The sequence below is a fragment of the Schistocerca americana genome, chromosome 2 (assembly GCF_021461395.2).
Source record: "Schistocerca americana isolate TAMUIC-IGC-003095 chromosome 2, iqSchAmer2.1, whole genome shotgun sequence".
In the NCBI taxonomy this organism is placed as follows: Eukaryota; Metazoa; Arthropoda; class Insecta; order Orthoptera; family Acrididae; genus Schistocerca; species Schistocerca americana.
In genome coordinates, this window is record NC_060120.1 from 1,017,988,126 (window position 1) to 1,018,010,797 (window position 22,672).

Consider the following 22,672-nt stretch of genomic DNA (forward strand, 5'->3'; position numbering starts at 1 on the left):
CAATCATTTACAATAAAGCACTGTCTGGGGAAAAATGCACAAATATTCATTCAGGTGTTAAAATTTCAGTTGATGCATAGGTTGGCAGCATGCTTCAAATGTTCAGAAATATAAAACTGTGCCTTTCACAAAGCCCAATAATGTATCCCATGACATCTGTATCAATGAGTCATAAACAGAATGTCAACTCCTACAAATATTTGGATGTAACAATTTGTGGGGTACAAAATGCAGTGATCACAAAAGCTCTAACTAAAGCAGGTGACAGACTTTGGCTCATTACTATGCAGTCAATCTACACAGGAGACTGCTTACTAATGAACAGCATTTAAGACTACTGTTCAAGTGTATGGGACCAATATCAGATAGAACTAAAAGGATATACTTAATGCATACAAAGAAGGGAAGCATGGAACTTCCTGGCAGATTAAAACTGTGTGCCGGACTGAGACTCAAACTCGGGACCTTTGCCTTGCGCAGGCAAGTGCTCTACCATCTGATCTACACAAGCACGACTCACGCCCCGTCCTCACAGCCTTACTTCTGCCAGTACCTCGTCTCCTACCCTCCAAACTTTACAGAAGCTCTCCTGCGAAACAAAGATGCAATAGGCAGTGGCACAAGTGTATTCAACTAATAGCTTTAGAATTATAAAAAGGCTAAATTATCAGTATTATTTTATAGGAAAGCAGTTAACTGTCGAAGGGGATTCCCAATATCTGCTAAAAAAATCTGAAGAGAGTGAAATTTTCTAATTGGAATAATCAACAGACTAACAACTTATTTTAAGGAAAATATGTATTTTTGGAAACAGAAAAATCGGTCACAAAACTATGGTACTGAGTTTTGAAAACAATTTATTTGCAAAACGAGATCAGAAAAGGAAATGAAAGTAAAGCTGATGTCAGGAGAGCTACAAGAACAAGTAGGATAGTTCCACCTTGCTCTATTTATTCATGAGACATCATCGATTAAGTGCTGAACAGTCTGAACTGTCAGACATTTATCCTAAATTTCAACTATCCCATGAGATTTAAAAAAGGTGACAAACACAAAACTGATAATTACAGACTAAACTCGATACTTCCTGTATTTTCCAGAATAGTTGGAAAAGTCATAAAAAATACAATTATAAATTTTGTCGACAGACACAATCTAATGTTTGAAAATCAAAATGGGTTCCTAAAATGTAAATCAACTAGCAGAGCAGCTGCTTTAGTTAATTGAAGAAGTATTAAGCGACACTGAGAATAAGGAACATGTTGCAGGTATATGCCTAGACCTTGAGAAAGCTTTTGACTGTGTGAACATTACTATTCTATTAGATAAGCTGTGGGACACTCTGTGTAAGAGTTGCTGCACATGACTGACGAAAATCTTACATGAGTAATCAAAAACAGTTTGTACTGCTTAAAACTGAAAGTGGTGTGCACCAATCTGAAATCAGTAATAGAAAATATGGAGTGCCAGAGGATTGGTATTGCACCCTCTTCTGTTCATGATTTGTGTAAATAACATTAAATGTTGCTCTCTAAGTTCCAAAGTAGTTCTGTATGCAGGTGATGTTGCACTGGAAGAAATTACTCTTGTTGCTCTATTGGCAGGTTCTTAACTTCACTCCTGGAAGAGGTAGAGTTAGTATTACAACACACAAAATATTCAATCACTTTATTACAACCTGAAAAAGATTAGACACTTAACTTTGTAACACTCCATGTCCACAAGAATGTCATGAGTATTTATTTCTCTTACTGAACATTAATGTATCACCTGAGACAGAATGAGAAATTAGTCTCTTCTCATAGAGTACAATTGATGATACACATTTATGCAGAGTTCTGTATAATACAACTACTGCAGTACTGGTTCAGTAGAGAGATGATCCTGTCATCTTTGGTGACGATTGCAGACGGGGCTGAATGGTAATGCACTCAGATGCAAGCAACCTGATGCAGTGGCATACGGAAGCTCTTCTGGGCATATCTATCATGACTCCACTCTTTTATAGTTGTAGATATAGAACTTAAGACTAGTGATGTGGGTGTAGATAGCATATGTAAGTGGAGGTGTAAGTTATTCTGTGAAGGTTTACACTATGGATACAAGGAGTATGAGCAAATATTGCATTAGAAAAGTGACTAAATAAATATATAAAAATATTCCTTTTTTGACGATTATGCTAAGGACAGATTGCTACTAATCATAAATATGTTACAGTGGGTTGCAGACAGGTACAATGCAAAGACAGTTACACACTGAGCTTTTGTCCAAAGACTTCTTCAGAAAAGAAAGGAAAAAACACACACATTCACACAGTCAGACACACCTCACACACAAATGACCACTTTCTCCCATAGCTGTGGCCAGACTGCAACTCTTGTACTGAATCAAAACAGCAATCCAGATTGGAAAAGGGAAGGGGGAGGGAGAGCAGTGTATGGGTGGGGGTGGGAGAAGAGCACTATCTGGCAGAGCATGACAATACTGCCAGGAGCATCATTAGCTGTAGGGAAAAGGGGGAGGAGGAACAGGGAGTGGAAAAGAAGAGGACCAGAGAATGGAAAAGACTGGTGGGTGCATTGTCAGAGAGCAGTGCACAATGAGGTTGAGGAGACATGAATTGGTAGGAAGTGATAGGACAGAGGGGGAGGAAACTGTCGAGTAGAGAGCGTGGGACAGTAGGTTATCATAGGTTGAGGCCAGGATAATTTTGGGATCAGAGAACTGATCACCTATCATGTGCCCTGGACCAGGGGACATCTTTCCCAAGATCCTTCCTATTCCTCCTAAAGAGGTGTTCCATCGGCAACCCAACCTCTATATCGTCCTAGCCCACCCCATGCCACTCGCAGTCCCAGCCCCTTGCCACAGCGATCATATCCCTGTGGAAGACACAGGTGTAAGACCTGCCCAATACAACTAGCCAGCAATTCCTATTCCAGCCCTGTCAAGGTTTCTCCTACCCCATCAGAGGTCAGGCCATTTGTCAAAGCAGCCATGCCATATGCCAGCTTGCTGGAGTTACTGCACAAGAGCAAAGTGCACTAGCCTGTGGATCAAAATGCAGTTGAACATAACACGTTTGATTTCAATGGCTACTTCACCACCTGAGCCATCTGGATCCTCCTATCCAGCACCAGCTTCTCTGAACTGTGCAGATGGCAGTTAGCCTTACAACACATTCTCTGCTCCCAAAATTATCCCAGGCTCAACCTACGATAACCTACTGTACCCACATCCTTCACCCAAAAGTTTTGTGTGTGTGTGTGTGTGTGTGTGTGTGTGTGTTCCTTTCTTTTCTGAAGAAGGTTTTGGCTGAAAGCTCAGCGTGTAGCGGTTCTTTTGCTGTGTCTGTCTGCACCTTATGTCATCTTTACGGTGAGCAGCAATCTATCTTTTTCATAATTTTTGATATTAACCTGAAATTTCCATTGTTTAAACATATCTTTTTGAACTTTTTAATCTTAAATTCTATTTTCATGTTTCAGATCCTTAAATTATAAAAACAAATTTTGAATATTTCTTATGGTTGTTATGTAGGTAAAATGATTTGTATGCTTTTAAACATTAATATACTTTGAATCTATATTTTATGCAAAAGTTTTATTTGTAATGGTGCTTCACATTTTCGAGAAGTTTTAGAAGTTTAGAGACTTGCTGTTGATCAGAATCTTGTCTAATATGCAAAACACAAGACTGGTCAACTTATCTTTCATTTATACAAGTGTAATGAAAAATTCACGATAAAATAAGGGTGTAGTGGGAATATTCGAAGAAACAACAGTATATACAAAACATTGTTTTCATAAAATACTTTTGATTGAAAACAAGCCAATACAATCATTTAATGTCTACAAGCAGTAGCTTTAGGGACCTCTGTGGCCCTTTTCCTATCACATGAAACCATGGTGTAATGTTTGAACTGTGAACAACACAAGGATAAAAGACAAAAAAGAATTTAATTGTATGTACTACTAACTACTTGTTCACAACCAAACACTGCTACGACTGCCTAAACAAAAAGCGTATGCACAGCTGGTGTTGTTCCTTCACTACTAACAGCAGGAAAACACACTCCTCAGTGCTTGTCGCTGATTCATAGTGAGTTACTAATTGCTATCCACAAATAATCTGCCACATGGCCTCTCCCTCTCCCCTAAGACTACCAGTGTTACTGTAGGGCCAATAAAATCTGATAAATGTGTTCTCAGTGATCTAGTGACACCTGTAGAAAAGTGATGTAGTGAAGCAACCATTCCCCACCCAATAGGTCTTAGCCTTGAGGAAGGCCACGGTAACTACCCAAAATGTCAGTTCTTCATGCAGCACGCCCTAAAATTTTAATGAGATCTCTGTCAACTGCTTCAGTGACATAGTAACATGTAATGTTGTGCAAGGGTGAAGTGTGAGATCAGATATAAATGTACATGTCACACTGTTCCATCACTATAACTTTTGTTATTATGAGATCTGGAAGCATTGTTGAATATAACATTGATTCATGCACTGTGACTTTTCTTGTGGGTTCAAGCACAATTATTAATCATGAAGTATTTTGCAATATGCTGGGCTAGTTTTGTAGAAAATTGGGTTTGTGTTTTCTGTGTTAGTGTATGTAGAAATTTAAATTCAGTTAATTAGTTAATCTCAGCCTAAGCTACTCAAAGAAATATTAGTGTGATGGTTGTGCCTCTAGCAGGCCAAACTTGTTGCAATGTTATCATTTAAAGATTCTAGCTAATACAACAGTAAGGCCAATTAAGCACACACAACTTGTAACAGACAAGTTGGCAAGATGGATGCACTGTTACTTGGTGTCATGTAGTGATACATACCACTGCAGGGACGTTTAGCACATCCCTTCATCTTCTTATTGATGAATAGTACTCACAATGAAAGTAATTCATATGGAGATTCTTGACATTTGTGGGTACTTCTAGAATGTACTTGAACCGAATATAGAAATTAAAATCGTACAGTCCAGGTGAGTTTTGAACTCACGACCCTCCATGCAACAGTTTAGTATCATAACCACTACACCACAGTACTACTCACATTCTTCTGCAACATTGCTCCCTCAATAAGTGAACGGCGTCTCAGTGTTACATTGTCCTTGTCTGGGAATGAGTCAATGGTCCTGCATACTCCGACTCCCGATGATTGATGCTCACCATGGCAGTGATCTTCTTGTTTTGCCACTACACTCTTCGTCACATTTCCGCTTGTTTCCTGTCACTGGAGCTTCGAATTTACCCTGGGTGGCAGGATCCTTGTAGGGCTTCATTCGAAGGAAGTGGACCATATCTCAGATCTTTCGTCATCTTGCCTCGGGGTCGAAATCTTCAACTTCATACGTAACATCAGACAACTGTCTTACAACCTTATAAGGTCCAAAGTAGTGCCTGAGGAGCTTCTCAGAGAGACCAACTTTCCAAATAGGAGTGAAGATCCAGACGAGGTCACCAAGCTGGTAGACAACAGGGCAATGGCTCGCATCATACCTTTGGCGATCGTTTTCTCGAGCCTGCAGCATGCGGAGTCAAGCTAACTCCCGAGCTTCCTCAGCTCTGTGGATTGAAGTTTTCAGAGAACTCTTGAAGAATGGCAAGTAGCTTCTTCTCTTGTTCCTTAATCGAGCTAGAAGATCTTGTCTCGTAGTGGTAGCACTAATTTCCCCCACAGACTCAGCATGTGAGGTTTCTGTGATGCTCAGCTGTTCTTCATTAAACTGCTCAGCGTTTGCTATGCACATGCATCTTGGAAGGATCTGCAGTTCTCGGCGACAGTTAACTATCCACAACTCACCGAATCCATTCTTAAATGAGATGACAGAGGCTGGGATGACCAAGTTACTCTTCAGTGGTATGCTTCTCTTGGATTCCACTACAAGACCTATGGGTTGATGCATGGCATGACATATGACAGTTACCTTTCTAGCACTGACTGCAGGAATAATCACTTCAACCAGCACACACAGTCTCCACACACTCGGATGCGCATCTTCCTGTCCACAGTATCTCATCTCGTCTAGCATAATCTTCGAGTGACCACGATCTATAATTGCCTGAGAAGCTTTCAAAAAGTACCATCCAGGAATGACGACATGACTACACTCTTGCAAGACAATGAATTCTAAGGGCTGTGTATGGCCACTTAGACCCACACAAACGACACATCTTCCTGTACGTTTTACATATTTCCCCATTAGCCACCTTCAGCAGAGACGTTTTGTTGTCAACAAATATGATTTTCTGCAAATGGCGATGGTACTTCCCTGAAATGACTGAATATGATGCTCCAGAGTCCACAAGAGCTTGGGCTGGTCAGCCATCCATGAGGATATCGACATAGTTCCCAATCATTTTTTTAGTGATCGATGGTGGAGGATTATTCTCTTCGGCGGCCTCACCTCCAAGGAAGGTCGCACCCTTTAGTCTTCCAGGTTGCGGCGGCTTGGTGATCTGCTGGAGCTTCGAAGCGGCAATGGAGACCTTGATCAGCCTGTTGGGGAGCATCCTGTCCAGCGACTAGCTTGCAGAGATGTTGACCTGCACCCACATCTTCTTGTTCATCTTCGTCATCCCAGAGTTGGCGTCGGCTAAGATCGGTCTGCTGCCTTCTGGCATGGGTATCATCAAATATCCGCCGCCTTTCTCGACAATAGCGCACCACATGTCCCGATTGTCCACAGTGGAAACATACTGGTTGGTTATCCTGGGTCCTCCAGATGTCAGTCTTCCTTGTTGCCCCCAGGTTCCTCATGCGACATTGTAGGAACGTAACTTCACCTTGGTCTCGACGTCTTCACCGTTTTAAAGGGAAATGAAGGTCGAGAGATTGGGTTCAATGTCTGTTCCACTTCCTCCCTTATGACCTCTTGGAGGCGTTTCAGTTTCTTTGCTCACTGTGCAATCCAAGTGGCTTCTGAACTTCCTCTCTCACTATCTGACGAAGAACATTTGTGAAATCAGTTGCTTCCTCCATCACAGACATCGATATGATGTTTGGAAGCTGTTCAAACTTCTTGCGTGTAAATCTTTTTTGATGCATTGTCTTGATATACTGGCACCATTTTATGAAGTCGTCTGCTGTCGAAACCTCCTTCAGGAGTAGGGCTTGATACATGTCCTCAGCTACACCCTTCATGAGATGTGCAACCTTATCTTCCTCCATCATTCTAGGATCCACTATTTTACACAGCTCCAAGACGTCTTGAATGTAGGATGCTGTAGTTTCTCGTGGATGCTGTGCCCTGCACTTTAATTTATCTTCAGCTTTGCACTTCTGTCATTGTGTGCCGCCAAAGTACTTGCGCAGTTCCTCATGGAATACTTCCCAGCTTGTGAACTTCTCCTCGTTGTTCTCATACCATTGCATGGCAGTGACCTCCAATTAGAAAAATACGTTAGCCAAACACACAGCGTCATCCCATTTGTAAAATTTGGCTATATGCTCATATAACTTCAGCCACTTGTTTGGATATTGGCCGTCGTCACCAGAGAACCTGGAAGGATGTCTCATTTGGTGGCACACAGTTGCTGTCATAGTAATGTCCTCTTCTTCTTCTTCTTCTGTCTCTGGTAGATTGTGATCTGTTGAACTCGGGTTGCTCGCCACGTAAACAACAGCTCTGTCGTGGCCTGATGGGAGCCACTATGTCATCGATAATGTGCGCTATAACTAGTTCCAATACCCAGCACCTCCACCAAAATAATGTCACGTAGAAGAAGGTGTAATTAGATGAATGACAAACACTAGCTTAACGAAGGTCTATTCAGTACTTGCACATACAAGAGTGTGGAGCAAACTGCCTCCAGCCCGAACACATACAGTGTATATACAGCTACAGAACATTCCAATACAATGTTTCTTGACATTTGTGGATACTAGTAGAATGCATTCGAACCGAATATAGAAATTAAAATTGTACAGTCCAGGTGAGTTTTGAACTCATGACCCTCCATGTAACAGTTTAGTATCATAACCACTATACCAAGGTGCTACTCATATTCTTCTGCAATACTGTGTCTAATATAAATATGCAGATATTGTATGTTGTTTTTTATTTTTATCGTCAATTGTGAACTAAATTGAGGAACAACGCGTGTCTCCAGAATGGGACAGCAAGAGCAGCAATTTAGTGAGAGGAAATAACTGCTTAGATAAGGCAAGAAATATTCCTTGGATCACCATCCCCCTCTGGAGGTGCATACATTTTCCAGGAACTATTGTATCAACAATAGATACATGTTAAAATGCAAGATACATGAATGTTTGAGATTGATATCAATCTTGTATGTGAGAGCATAACATAACCAATTGGTGAGAGTTAGATATCAATTTATCTAAAATGCATATGGGAAACTCTATCACACATCAGGCTGTAAATGGTGTGGAAAGTTTATTCCTAAAATGTGGTTTTCAAGAAATAACATTTTTTGGAATTAAAATAGTTATTGCAGCTTTGGTGATGAAGATTGAAGCACACGGTCAAGCTAGCGACGTATGGATATGACAACTGTAGCAATCCGATGTTTGAAGCAATCAAACCACTGCATTTGTGCGGATGTGCATTACAGTGGGTGAAAGATTTGAACGATAAAATATAAGAGAAAAGTAAATACTAGACAAAATATTTGGAGACAGTAAATATGTTTTGAATAGAGAAGAAAAGTAATTCAAGTGATAACCGTTTATTCCTTAAAGTTAACTGAAAATTTAAAGTTTCCAAGAAAATGTGTTATTAACCATTGAGCGTAAAAAAAAGTGAACATTCATGAACATTAACACGGAAGAGTACCAGAAGTTCATGCGTAAGAAGAAAAACTTGTTTTTCACAAAAAACTGTCAAGAAAACTTTGAGGAGCCCATAGTGACTGGTGTCGCAGGTGATTTCCAGATCAAAACAGCAGTGCCAGTACTTCACTGTTTCACCGAGGGTGATAGCAGCATAGTGCAATTAACAACACAATGAGGCAAGCTGAACATCAAATCTGGGTGAGCTGTGCAAACAATACAAGGTTTAGTTTTTTATTTTTATCAATCTTGTTTCATGCTCTGATTTTGTTTTAAATACTGAATTTCTGGACAGGTGTTACTAAGCTTTAGTGATCGTGGAAGTGTTTTTTTTAGATAACATTATCTGATTTGTGCACTAGTGTTAACAAGTAAATAGTAAGAGCATTTCAAGGAAATTTTGAAAACCTTTAGCAAACAGTAGCTATTCTAATACATTGTTAGTGTATTAATTAGTTGTATAAGCCCAGATTTTTGAGAGGGGAAGGAAAATGATGAGCTACACTTGCGCCAGAGGGAGAGAGAATCACAGTATGCCCATTGAGGATGTTCCAAACCAGTACACGAACATGTAAAATGCATTGTTCTTAGGGTAAAACAGAAATGGAAAAATGCCGGAGGGAAATGCTGACAACACACCCATACATTCAAAGGGTTGGTGTACACTGGAATGACAGTAAACTGTTACAAATGCGGATGGTGCAAAGGAGTGATGAAGGTAGGCTTAAAAACTAGTGGAATATTAATCAATGGTATTCCCTATGATATAGAGGGCACAGCATTCTGTCTCCCAATTATCTTCACTGGAGCAAATCATACTATACTTGACACAAACCTTCATTGTACCGGCCAGAAGGACCATTAGACATGTTGATAATGCAGAACATGACCTATTTAAAAGACACCTGGAAACCAGACATCTTACACTCGTTCAATGAGTTTATAGCTTCACGGCAGGGACATATTACTGCTCAGCTAATGTTTCAGCATGTGTGGCAGTATCATGATAAACAGCACAGTCTCAAAAAAGATATGGTAGTGATTCTGCTTTTGCTTTGTGCATCCTGCATCTACCCTTGATAGAAAACCACCCAGTCCTGTGAACCCACATTTCATCAGCTACCAATGGACTGGATTAACCATGACAAATAGTGACTAATTAAATAATAAGCCACCTGGTAAACAAGGAGGGATACCAAACATGAGGAACAACTGAATGGAACTATTTCCTGTGAAACGATTTATTAAAGAAATTTTCTGAGAAAAAAAGTTTTAATAATTGTACTGTACTATTAGGTCTACAACTTTGCTTCTGCCATTTTGCGATAGATGGCAGTATCGGAAAGTGCGATTCGGGTGGTTGGTCATAGGTGTAATACAATAAGCTTAGTCATCTGTAAACATAATGCCATAAAAATATTAGTCGATTTCTGATTGCATCATAATAAGGTTATTCTCGATTAAGTATGTCAACTTATGTACCCATTCCTCGCCATTTGTGGGAAGTTTTAATTTTCTGCTTTAACATAAAGAAATCTGCGACTTTGGCTCTTAAAATGCTAGGTAAGACCAATGGTGAGGGAACTATTAGTGGAAGAAAGTGCTGAGAATATTTTCAACACCTTAAGAACAGTGATTCTGATGTTGAAGACTGGCAAGGCAGTGGAAGGCAGAACGTTTTTGTAGCTACTGAAACAGTGAAGACAGTCACAGGACATCATTATCAAAAGCAATTGATGTGTTCGAGCCCAGCACTGAAACACAAATGGCCACAATACAGCGATAGACATGTAAAGGTAATTTTGCAGCAGGTCATGGGTCGACTCCATGTCGCAAAACCTGTCAAAATATACAAGGAAATGTTGAAATGAGAAATCCTATCCCTCCTGTCATATTCTCCATATGTTTCTCTCTCTGATTACCACCTTTTTCGATCTGTTTCACACAGTCTGCCTGACCAGCACTTCCGATCATACGAACACGTGCAAAATTGAATTGATTCATGGATCCCCACAAAAGACGCCCAGTCTTTCTGCCACAGGATTCGTATGCTATCCGAAAGATGGGAGTATGTAGTGGCTAGTGATGGGCAGTACCATGAATCATAATTTTTTTGTGAGTTTTTCACAAAAAAGCCCCGAACTTAAAGAATAATGTAGGTTAAATATTAGTCAATGAACCATGTGGTTTATGCTAACTAGGAGGAGAGACAGAAGAGGAGAAACATATATTCAGTCTGTATTATTATGTCAACTTGTAGAATGTGTTCACATGTCTTTGTCCAGAGATGTAAGCACCTACAAATCTGGAGACCGGATTTCATAGAAGAAGGGTCAAGTGTTGCACCACACCCTAGTCTGCGGCACTGAACTGTCTAGCACCAACGCAGAAAAACAACGTCATAGGGAAAGAGGTGTCATCATTGTGGTGACTACACACTATGAAGTGAGAAGACGTATTCTGAGTGCAAGAGCACTCATCCAGAAGGCTCATCAAACAGAATACGCACGCCAGCATCTCTGTAGGATGAAGCTGAGCAATACTACAGTTCCGGCTACGCTCCTTCAAAAGTGACTAAAGAAGAAGATCAGAATGAATAATTTGTCACCACCCAATGGTAATACCCAGCTACTACAACTTCTTGCCTCTTCTGTGTTGGGAGTACTGTTATTGGAGCAGCACTGGCCAGCATACTCTTGTAAATACCCCCATCCCCAAATCAGACCACCAGTCTTGCCGACTCCAATGGGTGACACTTCTTATGCAAGCCAGTGCCCAGGTGTACCTACTGACAATGGCTTGCCAAAGCTCTGTGGCTCACTATTTCATCCTGGGGTCAATAGCCTCTCCTCCAGGTGGATAACGATAACCTCACTGTTCGGTGCCCTACACCACTAATCACCGTCATAACCTCCTCCAGCGACAACCACACCTCTGTACCTAACGTGAACAAAACTCTAACTCAATAAGGGATGCCTTATTAGCTGTCCACCACTCACTGCCAGTCATCAGCATGACTGTCAATCATCATATTGCTGAAGAAGGTGTGTTATTTTCTGACCTTCATACAGCTATTTCTTCTGCTACAGTCGAGACCATACCCTGGCTTCCACATAGCACATTAAAGACAAACACTACAATTTCTACTTAATCGAAACTTATACATTTCTGATGTGGCATATTCTATTTATTTCTGTTTCAATTTGTCATATTAAAGCAACCAGTGGAAAACAGAAAAAAACTATTTTCATATTATTCTTGTCAGAACTTTTATTAGTGGATAATTCAGATGATATGTTAGTACAAGTTTCATACATTTCCTTCAAAGTAGAATAATGGCAAGTCCTTATGTAATAGTTTATCACACACTGGTAGTTTATTATAATGGCTGACATCTCTAAAATAATGTAGAAATTTGTTATTAGAGAGCAAACAAATGATGTATTAGATAAGTCTTAAGGCCAAAACTAGTAATTGCATAAAACTGTTTTTATTATTAACCTACACACTTTTCAACAATGTAATAATCCTAGAAAAGAGTAAAAAGGGACTAGTATACATGACATGTCACATGAAACTAATGTTTAGAGACTGATGTGAAAAATAAACACTTTATTCAAACTGACTTTTATAAGTATAGTGTACAGGCCAACAGACACACTTTCCTGTCTTACAGTCATTCAGCAACTTGTCTGTAGAAATATCTCTTACATAACTCTCAGTACAAAGTGATTGAGTAGAAAGCACAGCTTACTAGACATTACATTCCTTTATCTCAATGAAAAAAAAAAAAAAGAGCCACTGGCAGAAGACTTCTTTTGGCAGAAGACTGACCAGTGACTTTCCTAAGACCCAGGGCTCTGGGCAACTTTTCTGAACTCTCCCCTTTTCCTAAATCCCATCAATCCTTTTTCTTCATCCCTCTTCCTTCCCCTTCAAGCCTTCTGCCAAAAGAAGACACCAATAGCTCTGAAAGATTGCATATTTCTTTAACCTTTACACGTGTTTTCTCCTGAAGCCACTTGGTGAATAGATTTTTGTATCTATCCAGTTATCTTTTATCTGTTTATTTTAATACTGGATATAGGTCGCTAGACTGATACCATTGTTGCATAGGAGGGCTCATTCTGAATGCAACAACAGCCTTGGATGATTGTAAACCTCATATCTAATACAGGTAGCTCACTTCTCACAGAAAGGATACTGTATGTTTAAACAAATTATAAATATTTTCCACTTCCAAATAGCTTCACATTTATTTAATGGTGCTTACAAAATTGTCCATCATCATGGAATTAAGTGGCCATTTCAGTAAGATTCCCAAGTTTTGGCTAACGTTAAAGAAATCTTGCACTGCTATATGATACAGCTATTGTTTTTTAGCTCTTTGGATCTGTATCAATGTTAGGTTGTGACCTCATTGTAAGTAATTACCACGTTTGTAGTAGTCTCACTTAGCAAGGTCAAGCATAATTTAAAGTATATGTGCAAGCCACACTCACAACCATGTTACTCAGACATTACATCATTAGGTAGAGACATCACATACGAGTGTCCGAGTATGTGGTTTGTGCCACCTGTATCAAAACACACATTTTCATCAATAGCTTTGCAGTATGATACAGACAAGCAAATCCAAAATTGCAACCAAACAAAGTCATTTGCTTCCCTGCATTCTGTTAATAGGTCACTGCTTTCTACACCAGGTGCATATTTTAGCTTTCCATGGTCAACTGCAATTCATCTCAAAGCTTTCAGTTTCTTCTTGCATATCTAGACAGTTTTCCATTAAAATCCGTATTATATGAAAGTAATGTGGTATCCTTTTTGTGAGAAATTTTCTAAACAACATTCATGTATACAAATATTCTATGTTTACATAAAGAGTATTTGTGATATTTAAAAAAAAACTATTGTTAAAAAAAAGAGCAGTTATCACCATACAGGATACGTGCTCAATAGTGTATTGACTCATAAAAGAAGATGAATGTCCTTTTAACTCCTGAACATAAGCTCTTCCCTAGTTAGTGTGTTAGATTTCAAACCATTACTTTTGTGTGCTGCTTCATTACACCACACATCACAAGTCAGATTGTTTCTTTCACACTGTAGGCTCTCCACAGACGTTATAGAAAATAATGCCTCATTCTGTTAGAAACCCAAAAACCTACACAGACCTACACATGAGAAACATCAATAACCTGCTTTATATGCTGACATTTATCCAAAAAATTGTATAAAGAAAGATGACAAATACTATATTGGGCAGCTCCCAGAGCAGAGGAGGGCTTTAATGGATATCTCTCAGAGCGATTTATTACAACAAAAATGGATAAATGGTTGCAATGTTTCATGACCAAAAAGTGTAAAATGATGTTTTATTTGATGTGCTGTCTGTGGTTTTTCCTGACAGCTCATGAGCACAAATGGGAAGCACTGTTCACCTTCCATTGCTGGTGACATACTGGGAATGGAGGCTGAATCTTGGAGAACGTTAGCCACTAGTGCTAACATAATGTCTTGTTTCACACATGGAATAAAAAATACAATAATAATTTGCTACATTGTGTATAGTCTCTTTCTTCATCTCCTGTCCTAGTTTTCTCTTTATATCCTAGCACAACTTTTTGGTACCACAGATTCATGACTGAACAATCTAATTTTTGCAATGCCATTTTGTGGATTATAATGTGTCTTGACTGTCACAATCTTTCCATTTATTTTTACTTAAAATGTAAAGCAAAATTGGAGAAATGATTAATAACTGTATTGAGGTAGAAAAAGAGCACCTACTGGTCATTATTTCAAATTGCTATAACTGTGACTTTCCCAGACACATCAAAGAACATTTTAACACATGAAAACAGTTATAGTTCCTTCACAAGGGAAGGAAGATTAAGGTTTAATGTCCCTTCAATGAAAGGTCATCAGCAATAGAACTGGAGCTTGGATTTGAAAAAGGTGGGAGAGGATATCAACTGTGGCTTGATCAGAGGAACCATCCTGGCATTCACCATAACTGATCTAGGGAAACCATGGTAAACCAAACTCTGGAAGGTCCTTCTGAACATGAATCCATTGCACCATTTTGTTTGGTGGTTTCTTGAGTAATACAGCTGACAAGCAGAAGCTTTTCACCTATATGAGTATAGCATTCATTTTTTTTAAATTCTGTATTTGCAAGTGCTTTAATGACCCAGATTTTGGTGTATATTTTGTAAAAATAAATCTGAGTAGCATATTGTTTCAAAAAGAAACTCGCTCTGTATTATAAATAAGTGCACAATTGCTGCTTCTATAGGGCAACAGAAATAAGCTGCATGTTCTGAGATGCAGCATTAAAAAATATTTATAATTATGTGTGATTATTGATCATTTTTCTTGTACAACAAAACTTTGATCACATTAAAGCACTATGAACACAAGAGTTCAAAACAATGAAGACTAAAGACTGTATTCATAAAGATAAACAGCTTCTGCTTAGCAGCTGTGTCACTGATTACCATAATGATTTCCCACTGAGCTACCATATACACTCCTGGAAATGGAAAAAAGAACACATTGACACCGGTGTGTCAGACCCACCATACTTGCTCCGGACACTGCGAGAGGGCTGTACAAGCAATGATCACACGCACGGCATAGCGGACACACCAGGAACCGCGGTGTTGGCCGTCGAATGGCGCTAGCTGCGCAGCATTTGTGCACCGCCGCCGTCAGTGTCAGCCAGTTTGCCGTGGCATACGGAGCTCCATCGCAGTCTTTAACACTGGTAGCATGCCGCGACAGCGTGGACGTGAACCGTATGTGCAGTTGACGGACTTTGAGCGAGGGCGTATAGTGGGCATGCGGGAGGCCGGGTGGACGTACCGCCGAATTGCTCAACACGTGGGGCGTGAGGTCTCCACAATACATCGATGTTGTCGCCAGTGGTCGGCGGAAGGTGCACGTGCCCGTCGACCTGGGACCGGACCGCAGCGACGCACGGATGCACGCCAAGACCGTAGGATCCTACGCAGTGCCGTAGGGGACCGCACCGCCACTTCCCAGCAAATTAGGGACACTGTTGCTCCTGGGGTATTGGCGAGGACCATTCGCAACCGTCTCCATGAAGCTGGGCTACGGTCCCGCACACCGTTAGGCCGTCTTCCGCTCACGCCCCAACATCGTGCAGCCCGCCTCCAGTGGTGTCGCGACAGGCGTGAATGGAGGGACGAATGGAGACGTGTCGTCTTCAGCGATGAGAGTCGCTTCTGCCTTGGTGCCAATGATGGTCGTATGCGTGTTTGGCGCCGTGCAGGTGAGCGCCACAATCAGGACTGCATACGTCCGAGGCACACAGGGCCAACACCCCGCATCATGGTGTGGGGAGCGATCTCCTACACTGGCCGTACACCACTGGTGATCGTCGAGGGGACACTGAATAGTGCACGGTACACCCAGACCGTCATCGAACCCATCGTTCTACCATTCCTAGACCGGCAAGGGAACTTGCTGTTCCAACAGGACAATGCACGTCCGCATGTATCCCGTGCCACCCAACGTGCTCTAGAAGGTGTACGTCAACTACCCTGGCCAGCAAGATCTCCGGATCTGTCCCCCATTGAGCATGTTTGGGACTGGATGAAGCGTCGTCTCACGCGGTCTGCACGTCCAGCACGAACGCTGGTCCAACTGAGGCGCCAGGTGGAAATGGCATGGCAAGCCGTTCCACAGGACTACATCCAGCATCTCTACGATTGTCTCCATGGGAGAATAGCAGCCTGCATTGCTGCGAAAGGTGGATATACACTGTACTAGTGCCGACATTGTGCATGCTCTGTTGCCTGTGTCTATGTGCCTGTGGTTCTGTCAGTGTGATCATGCGATGTATCTGACCTCAGGAATGTGTCAATAAAGTTTCCCCTTCCTGGGACAATGAATTCACGGTGTTCTTATTTCAATTTCCAGGAGTGTATGTTTCCTTGAACATTTCTCTGTACAGGAGACTGCAAAGTTTATGTCACTGTGGATATTTTATAAAACTAGACAGCAAGGAAATTCAGAGTTTTTGTTACCACAAATCTACAAAATGAAACTGCAAATAACTACAGGCATTATTTGCAGAATTACAATTGAGATTCCCTGACAAAACAAGGACAGATCTGCTCATCAGACAAGATACAGAGGGAGCAAGAGATAAGAACATTGCCATTTCACATGTGGATAGGAATAAATGGCACAAGCATAACAGGAAGTGTAGAAACACATTAAAGTTAAGGGTATTGGAGACAGAAGATGAGCTCAACTGACTTGGGGCCAGACAAGAAAATTCCATTTCTTCCTCACTCAATTGAGATTGACCATTAACAGGCAGGTTGTGTAGTTTGCAGCACTGCATTGTCATTGCACTCTTCCCAGTAATAAATCTGTTGGGTTTGCACATTTGCTCAAACTATCTGTTATACTTATGTATTATTCTCTGATGTCACCTGATCTGGTGTAAATTAGAGGCAAAAATTAAGAGTAGTTCCTTGGAATATTTAAAATATATAGCTTAGCATTCTTAATTTGGAAAAAAATACAGGAATGAGTCTGCTGATAGGTGTTTCCTAAGGTTTAGGGAATGGATGAACTTTATCCTTTACAGAGAAAAATTTCTCACATAATGGTTTCAACCTTTCAGTTTATTCATTTGACTAATAATAATCAACAACATTATGAATGAGAGTCTCCAGCAGAGTTCCCACCAATGTGTGACGAGTGCCACTAATAGAAGACAGGCATCATCTTATTTGAGCACTCGTTCAAACAAACAGAAGTTGCAGCAATACAAATGTCAAGTGTAGCCTTTTGAGCTTGAATTACATGTCAGCCAAAAGAATAAGTAACTGATTAGGCTGCAACTGGGAATTATATCAGTTATTTAAAGTATCCAAACTGCATGTACATTATTTGAGGGACAGATGTAGTATCTAAATGTGGTTTAGTCAGCTGCTCACTTTTTCATTCTTTGTATTCTTTGTATAATATAGACCACAATCTGCAGACTCAGATCTCCACACTGGTGTTCTTTCAGAGATTTTGTGAAGATCCAACATTCAAAGAGATTATGTTTAAAAATACAATAAGACTCAATGTGGTCGGTTCTGTGTATGGAGTTATCTTGCCACATCTGTATTTATTATTTTTTTCTTTTTCCTCCCCAACCCTTCCTCCACTAAACTTATTTTTTAAGTACAGAAATCATAGAGCCAGATGAGTTTTAAATTTGTGTGTGGCAGATCTATTTAAGCTGTTCCTGTTGTAATGGGTGCTAAGCAGATGATAAACATTATTAATATTCATTTTTTACTTCCTTTCTGAATAAAATTAAATTTATAAATTTAATTTTTATGGATTTATTCATTTGCCTGTCTGATTCACTACTTCTAACACAATGGTCATTCATCACCAAGCTTCTCAAAAATATTCTTATATGTAGTTATTATTCTGTCATGACTTTCATCATACTAATAAATGTCCTTTCATGAAGTTAATTATCCTGTATGCCCTGGGAAACAAATAGATTTGTAATAATCTGCTGAACATATCTGTAGATCTGTTTGTGTCTTCCATATAAAAAATAATAATGATATACTGTAGCTATACATAGTCTTATTGAGTCTACTATACAGTAGAGGAAGACAGTTGATTAACAATGGCAAGTAAGAAACACTGTAGAAAACATGTGAGTGTTTGAAAGAATTAGTTATATTAGTCAAAGGAAGTTCATAACTGCTGCATAATCACTCCAATAGAATTTAAAAAGAACATTCTGCCATGCACCTACTCGCCATAATAAGTCTAAGTCTTTATTTCTCTGTTATTTTGGATTTCAATATCAAAAACAGTATGCCCCCCCCCCCTCCCCTCTACGCGCATGCAGAATCGGTTGTGTTAGTGAGAATACTACAATGTTTTACAGTGTACACACAGTTAATTAAACTGAAATAATTGGGAACCACAGTTCATACTGTAATTGAAGGTGGCCATAAATATGTTTTCCCCTTCCACATCAATTACTTGAGTGTCAGCAGCAATGTGAAGCAAACTTCTAACTCCTTACTTAAATTGAAAACTATAAAACTTGCTGATAGATTTAATCAGTGTTCCAGACCATACTTCATTAACCTCTTCGACTCCTTATCATTCTGCTACTTTTTTGTGCACAATATTTGCCTTTCATTCCCCATTCAAGGGTGCTAACAACCACAAATACTCTTAATTTTTATTTTCTCTTATGTCCAACTAGACTCTCTGTTTTTCTCTTTTTTTCTATTCTACCAGCCCATTTTATTCAATACTTTTTTGATATTTTTTAACTGCTTCCCTTCTTCCCCCTTCATATTTGAATGCCAAATCATTCTTGCATACCTTCCATTTTCTGCCTCTACTGTGGCAAAGATGCCATTAAAAATTTACAGGTTTAGAATCTGCCTCATCATCACATTCTCGGTATCAACTAATCATTTTTCAATTTACAATAAATCAATCAACAAATAAAATTTTCATTTCTAAAAACCATTTGATCATCTGATCTATTCAGAAAGGATTCTTGGTGTCCATGCATAAAACACTGATTTGCTGTTAAACAAAACACTGATAAATATTTACATCTACAACTTCAAGTGGTGAAGCCAAGCTTTTAAAGCAATGATCACAAACTAATGGAAAAATTATTCTGAAGTGAAATGTATACTGACATAATATATTTGGTTGAGCACTTGAAAGTTACAGCTTTGCAACCAGAAACACTACATTAAGTTACATGTGGTCAGCACACCACTCTCCTGGTCGTATGTCAGTTTACGAGACCAGAGCTGCTATTTCTCAATCAAGTCACTCCTCAGTTTGCCTCACAAGGGCTGAGTGCACTCAGCTTGCCAACAGCGCTCAGCAGACTGGATGGTCACCAATCCAAATGCTAGGCCAGCCCGACAGCGTTTCACTTCGGTGATCTGACAAGAACCAGTGTTACCACTGTGGCAAGGCTGTTGGTGAAGCGCCACCTATTAAAATTCAGTACATTTCATTTCTACTACTTATTCCCATCCTGATATGTGAATCACTGTTTACAAAAGGCTAATAGTGTTGCACCCAGAACATTCAGGTACAGATATGCTTCAATGTTCACAAATTTGTAAGGTACTTGTGAATGGATAGCACAAAAACAAATTACTATGAGATCTAAGAAAAACAATCTCTGATTACAAAGAAAAAGAATCTTCATGAAATTCTGAAAATTATGGACAATGTATGTACTATAGTGTTACATCACACATCAATAATGTAATTTAGTGAAGTATAATGGTGCACATATTTTTAATTGTCAATGCAATGAGAAATATGATATCACAGTCAGCAAAAGGCAATATTAAGTACCATAAAGAATATAAGTACAAAGCAGTACCCTAGGAAAACATTTATTTCCTAGACTTTACCTTCTTTATGATAAACATACAACAGTTCATGTCTAAAATAATTATTTGCAAACAATATTGTTCCTTCAGTGTGTCAGTGGAAGACCACCGACAGATACAAGGAAGCCCTTTTGTACTCAGTAACATATTATTTAGCACCTTAATTGGTTAACGAATGGAGTACTTATATCTAGTGCTAACAATATATAATGAACAGCAATTCCTTAACAGTAATAAATGAAAAAATCAATTTAGTACATCAACTTTTTAACAATAATTTCCTTATCGCCTTCTGTTTCAATATAATTCTTAAAGACAACAGTTATTCATCAGACTTGGCTTCTGAAACATTAAAAATTTGTCATTATGTTTGTACTTTTAATATTATAAAATGAATAATAAATATTGCACATATGACTTTTGTAACATGATTATAAATACATCAGGTTATGCTCTCAATTTTTCAAAGACATCATGGATACTGTGTGATGCAAACAATGTGTTTGGCTTGGTTGGTTTCACATTATTTCACACTCACACCTAACATCAAATCACATTAAAGTTAGATAAAATTCCATTTCACTGTCATTTTCTGGTTCTTGCTCATCTTTACAAACCGAACACTAATAATAGCTATGAGCTATGGCAATCCCATTCCTGACTTTCAGTAAAATTTTTTGTAAATTCATTATTTTCCCATTCTTTTATGTGATATCTCTGTATTACTTCCCATCCTAAAGGAATTGACATGCTCTGAAAGACAAAGAAAATCTCAAAATCAGTATTCCCAAAATGCTTTTATGTATTAAGATTATTTTGCATTAATCTTTACTTGAAAGAAACTGATCATGAAATACAATCAGCTATCCCCTATGGAGAGATCACATAACAATGAAACCATGTAATGCACTTTTATGTCTTTGTTTTAACAGATCACATGGTAATTAATACTGCTAAAAGCTAATATTCAAGTACACATTTTTGATTCCAGCACTATTGCTTTTCTTAAATTTGCTTCACTAAAACGTGAAGCTGTACAACAAAAATGAATAAACAGAGGCAGTGAGCACGCATGACTATCACATTACTCTAAATACCCTGAGTCTCCTGTAAACCATGTTTACAGCTTGTGAAACTAAATGTAAAATATCAAAAAATATTATCACAGCTTGTCTTAAGATTTAATGATATGGTTATAACCACGGCAGTTTGTAAATTCTTACACTGCTGCAATTGGGTAAATACAGCACACAATGGAAATTGCAGTATAAAGAAATGAAGACGATTCAAGTTTTTCCTGTAATATTTCAACTTGTTTCCGAAATTCCAATCTTGAATAGGTACTTAATAATTTCTGCATCACAGCCATGGACCCCCATCTCTCTCAGAATATCACCTGGAGAGCGGTCAGCATTTCTTGAGTCACCAACAGGAGAGACAAATGACATTCTAAAAAGAAACAGCTTCTGAAGAATTTCGGCAGCAATGGACTGCAGGAAGAGGATCAATGTTTGGTCACTCTGAAAGAACTGTGGAGAAATTTCTAAGGATGACAGAAATTGCCCTGAATATGCTGGTCCAAAGAGCTGTTCTTTTGTTATATCCAGTATTGTCACCATGTTCTGAAAATAAAGCAAGAAGACAATGAGAACTTTAAAATGTTAGTGGCAATTGGTTATTAATATTCACTTCAGTTTTTGACTTCACTCTTAGTTTCAATAAGCACAGTATTCAACTACACTGGGATTGATATTTTGTAAATTAAAACTGATAAAATCACATGATAAACACTACGGATTTCAGGAGCAAAATTTTTATGTGGCTTCTGCTACAATCTCTTGGTGGACAGCTTAAAATCATAGGCCAACTAGCTGCATCCACAATTTTCACTTTGTAGTTGTGATTGAGGAAACTAAAACTGATGTCTGCTTTAGATGAAAATTAATTAAAATACCTCCCCCTTCGTCTCTCCTCATCCTCACTACAGATGGGTCTCTCTTTTACTACTGCTGAATGACCTGCCCCTCCTTTTTAATCTTCTACAAACTATCCCTCGCTCCTTCCTGACAAAGGAAGCTAGGTAGTGCGTCTCTTTTTCCTTTATACATTTGTATCAGCAGCACTACACATTTCAACAACTGCAGATAAGTATTGGCGAGTATTTCTGTCATATAATTTATTAGTTATCTCAGTTGGATTTCCCTCTGATACAAATAATTTAAACTACCTCTTTCAATAGACGTGTGCTACAATCACACTCAGGAGATTCAGGAGACAATCACACTCAGGAGACTCAGGAGTTACATGGTTATGTAGGGCACAGTTCACAGTGAAAAATATCCCAGCACTGGAGTCGTCAGTTTAGACAGAACAAGCCACGGCTGTTGTCCTGAAAATCAATAACAAACAAATTTTTAATCAACTGGCTGCCCAGA

General features: G+C 39.1%; 1 protein-coding gene across 1 annotated transcript in view; it reads right to left on the minus strand.

Annotated features, from left to right (window-relative positions):
- Window positions 1-20,060: 20,060 nt before the first annotated feature.
- Window positions 20,061-22,672, minus strand: part of LOC124596378 (guanine nucleotide exchange protein smcr8b-like) — a 105,282-nt gene continuing 102,670 nt past the window's right edge. Inside the window, exon 12 of the mRNA XM_047135493.1 lies at window positions 20,061-21,859. Within this exon, the coding sequence (XP_046991449.1) occupies window positions 21,545-21,859 (315 nt within the window). The 3' untranslated portion in view covers window positions 20,061-21,544. The remainder of the gene's footprint in view (window positions 21,860-22,672) is intronic.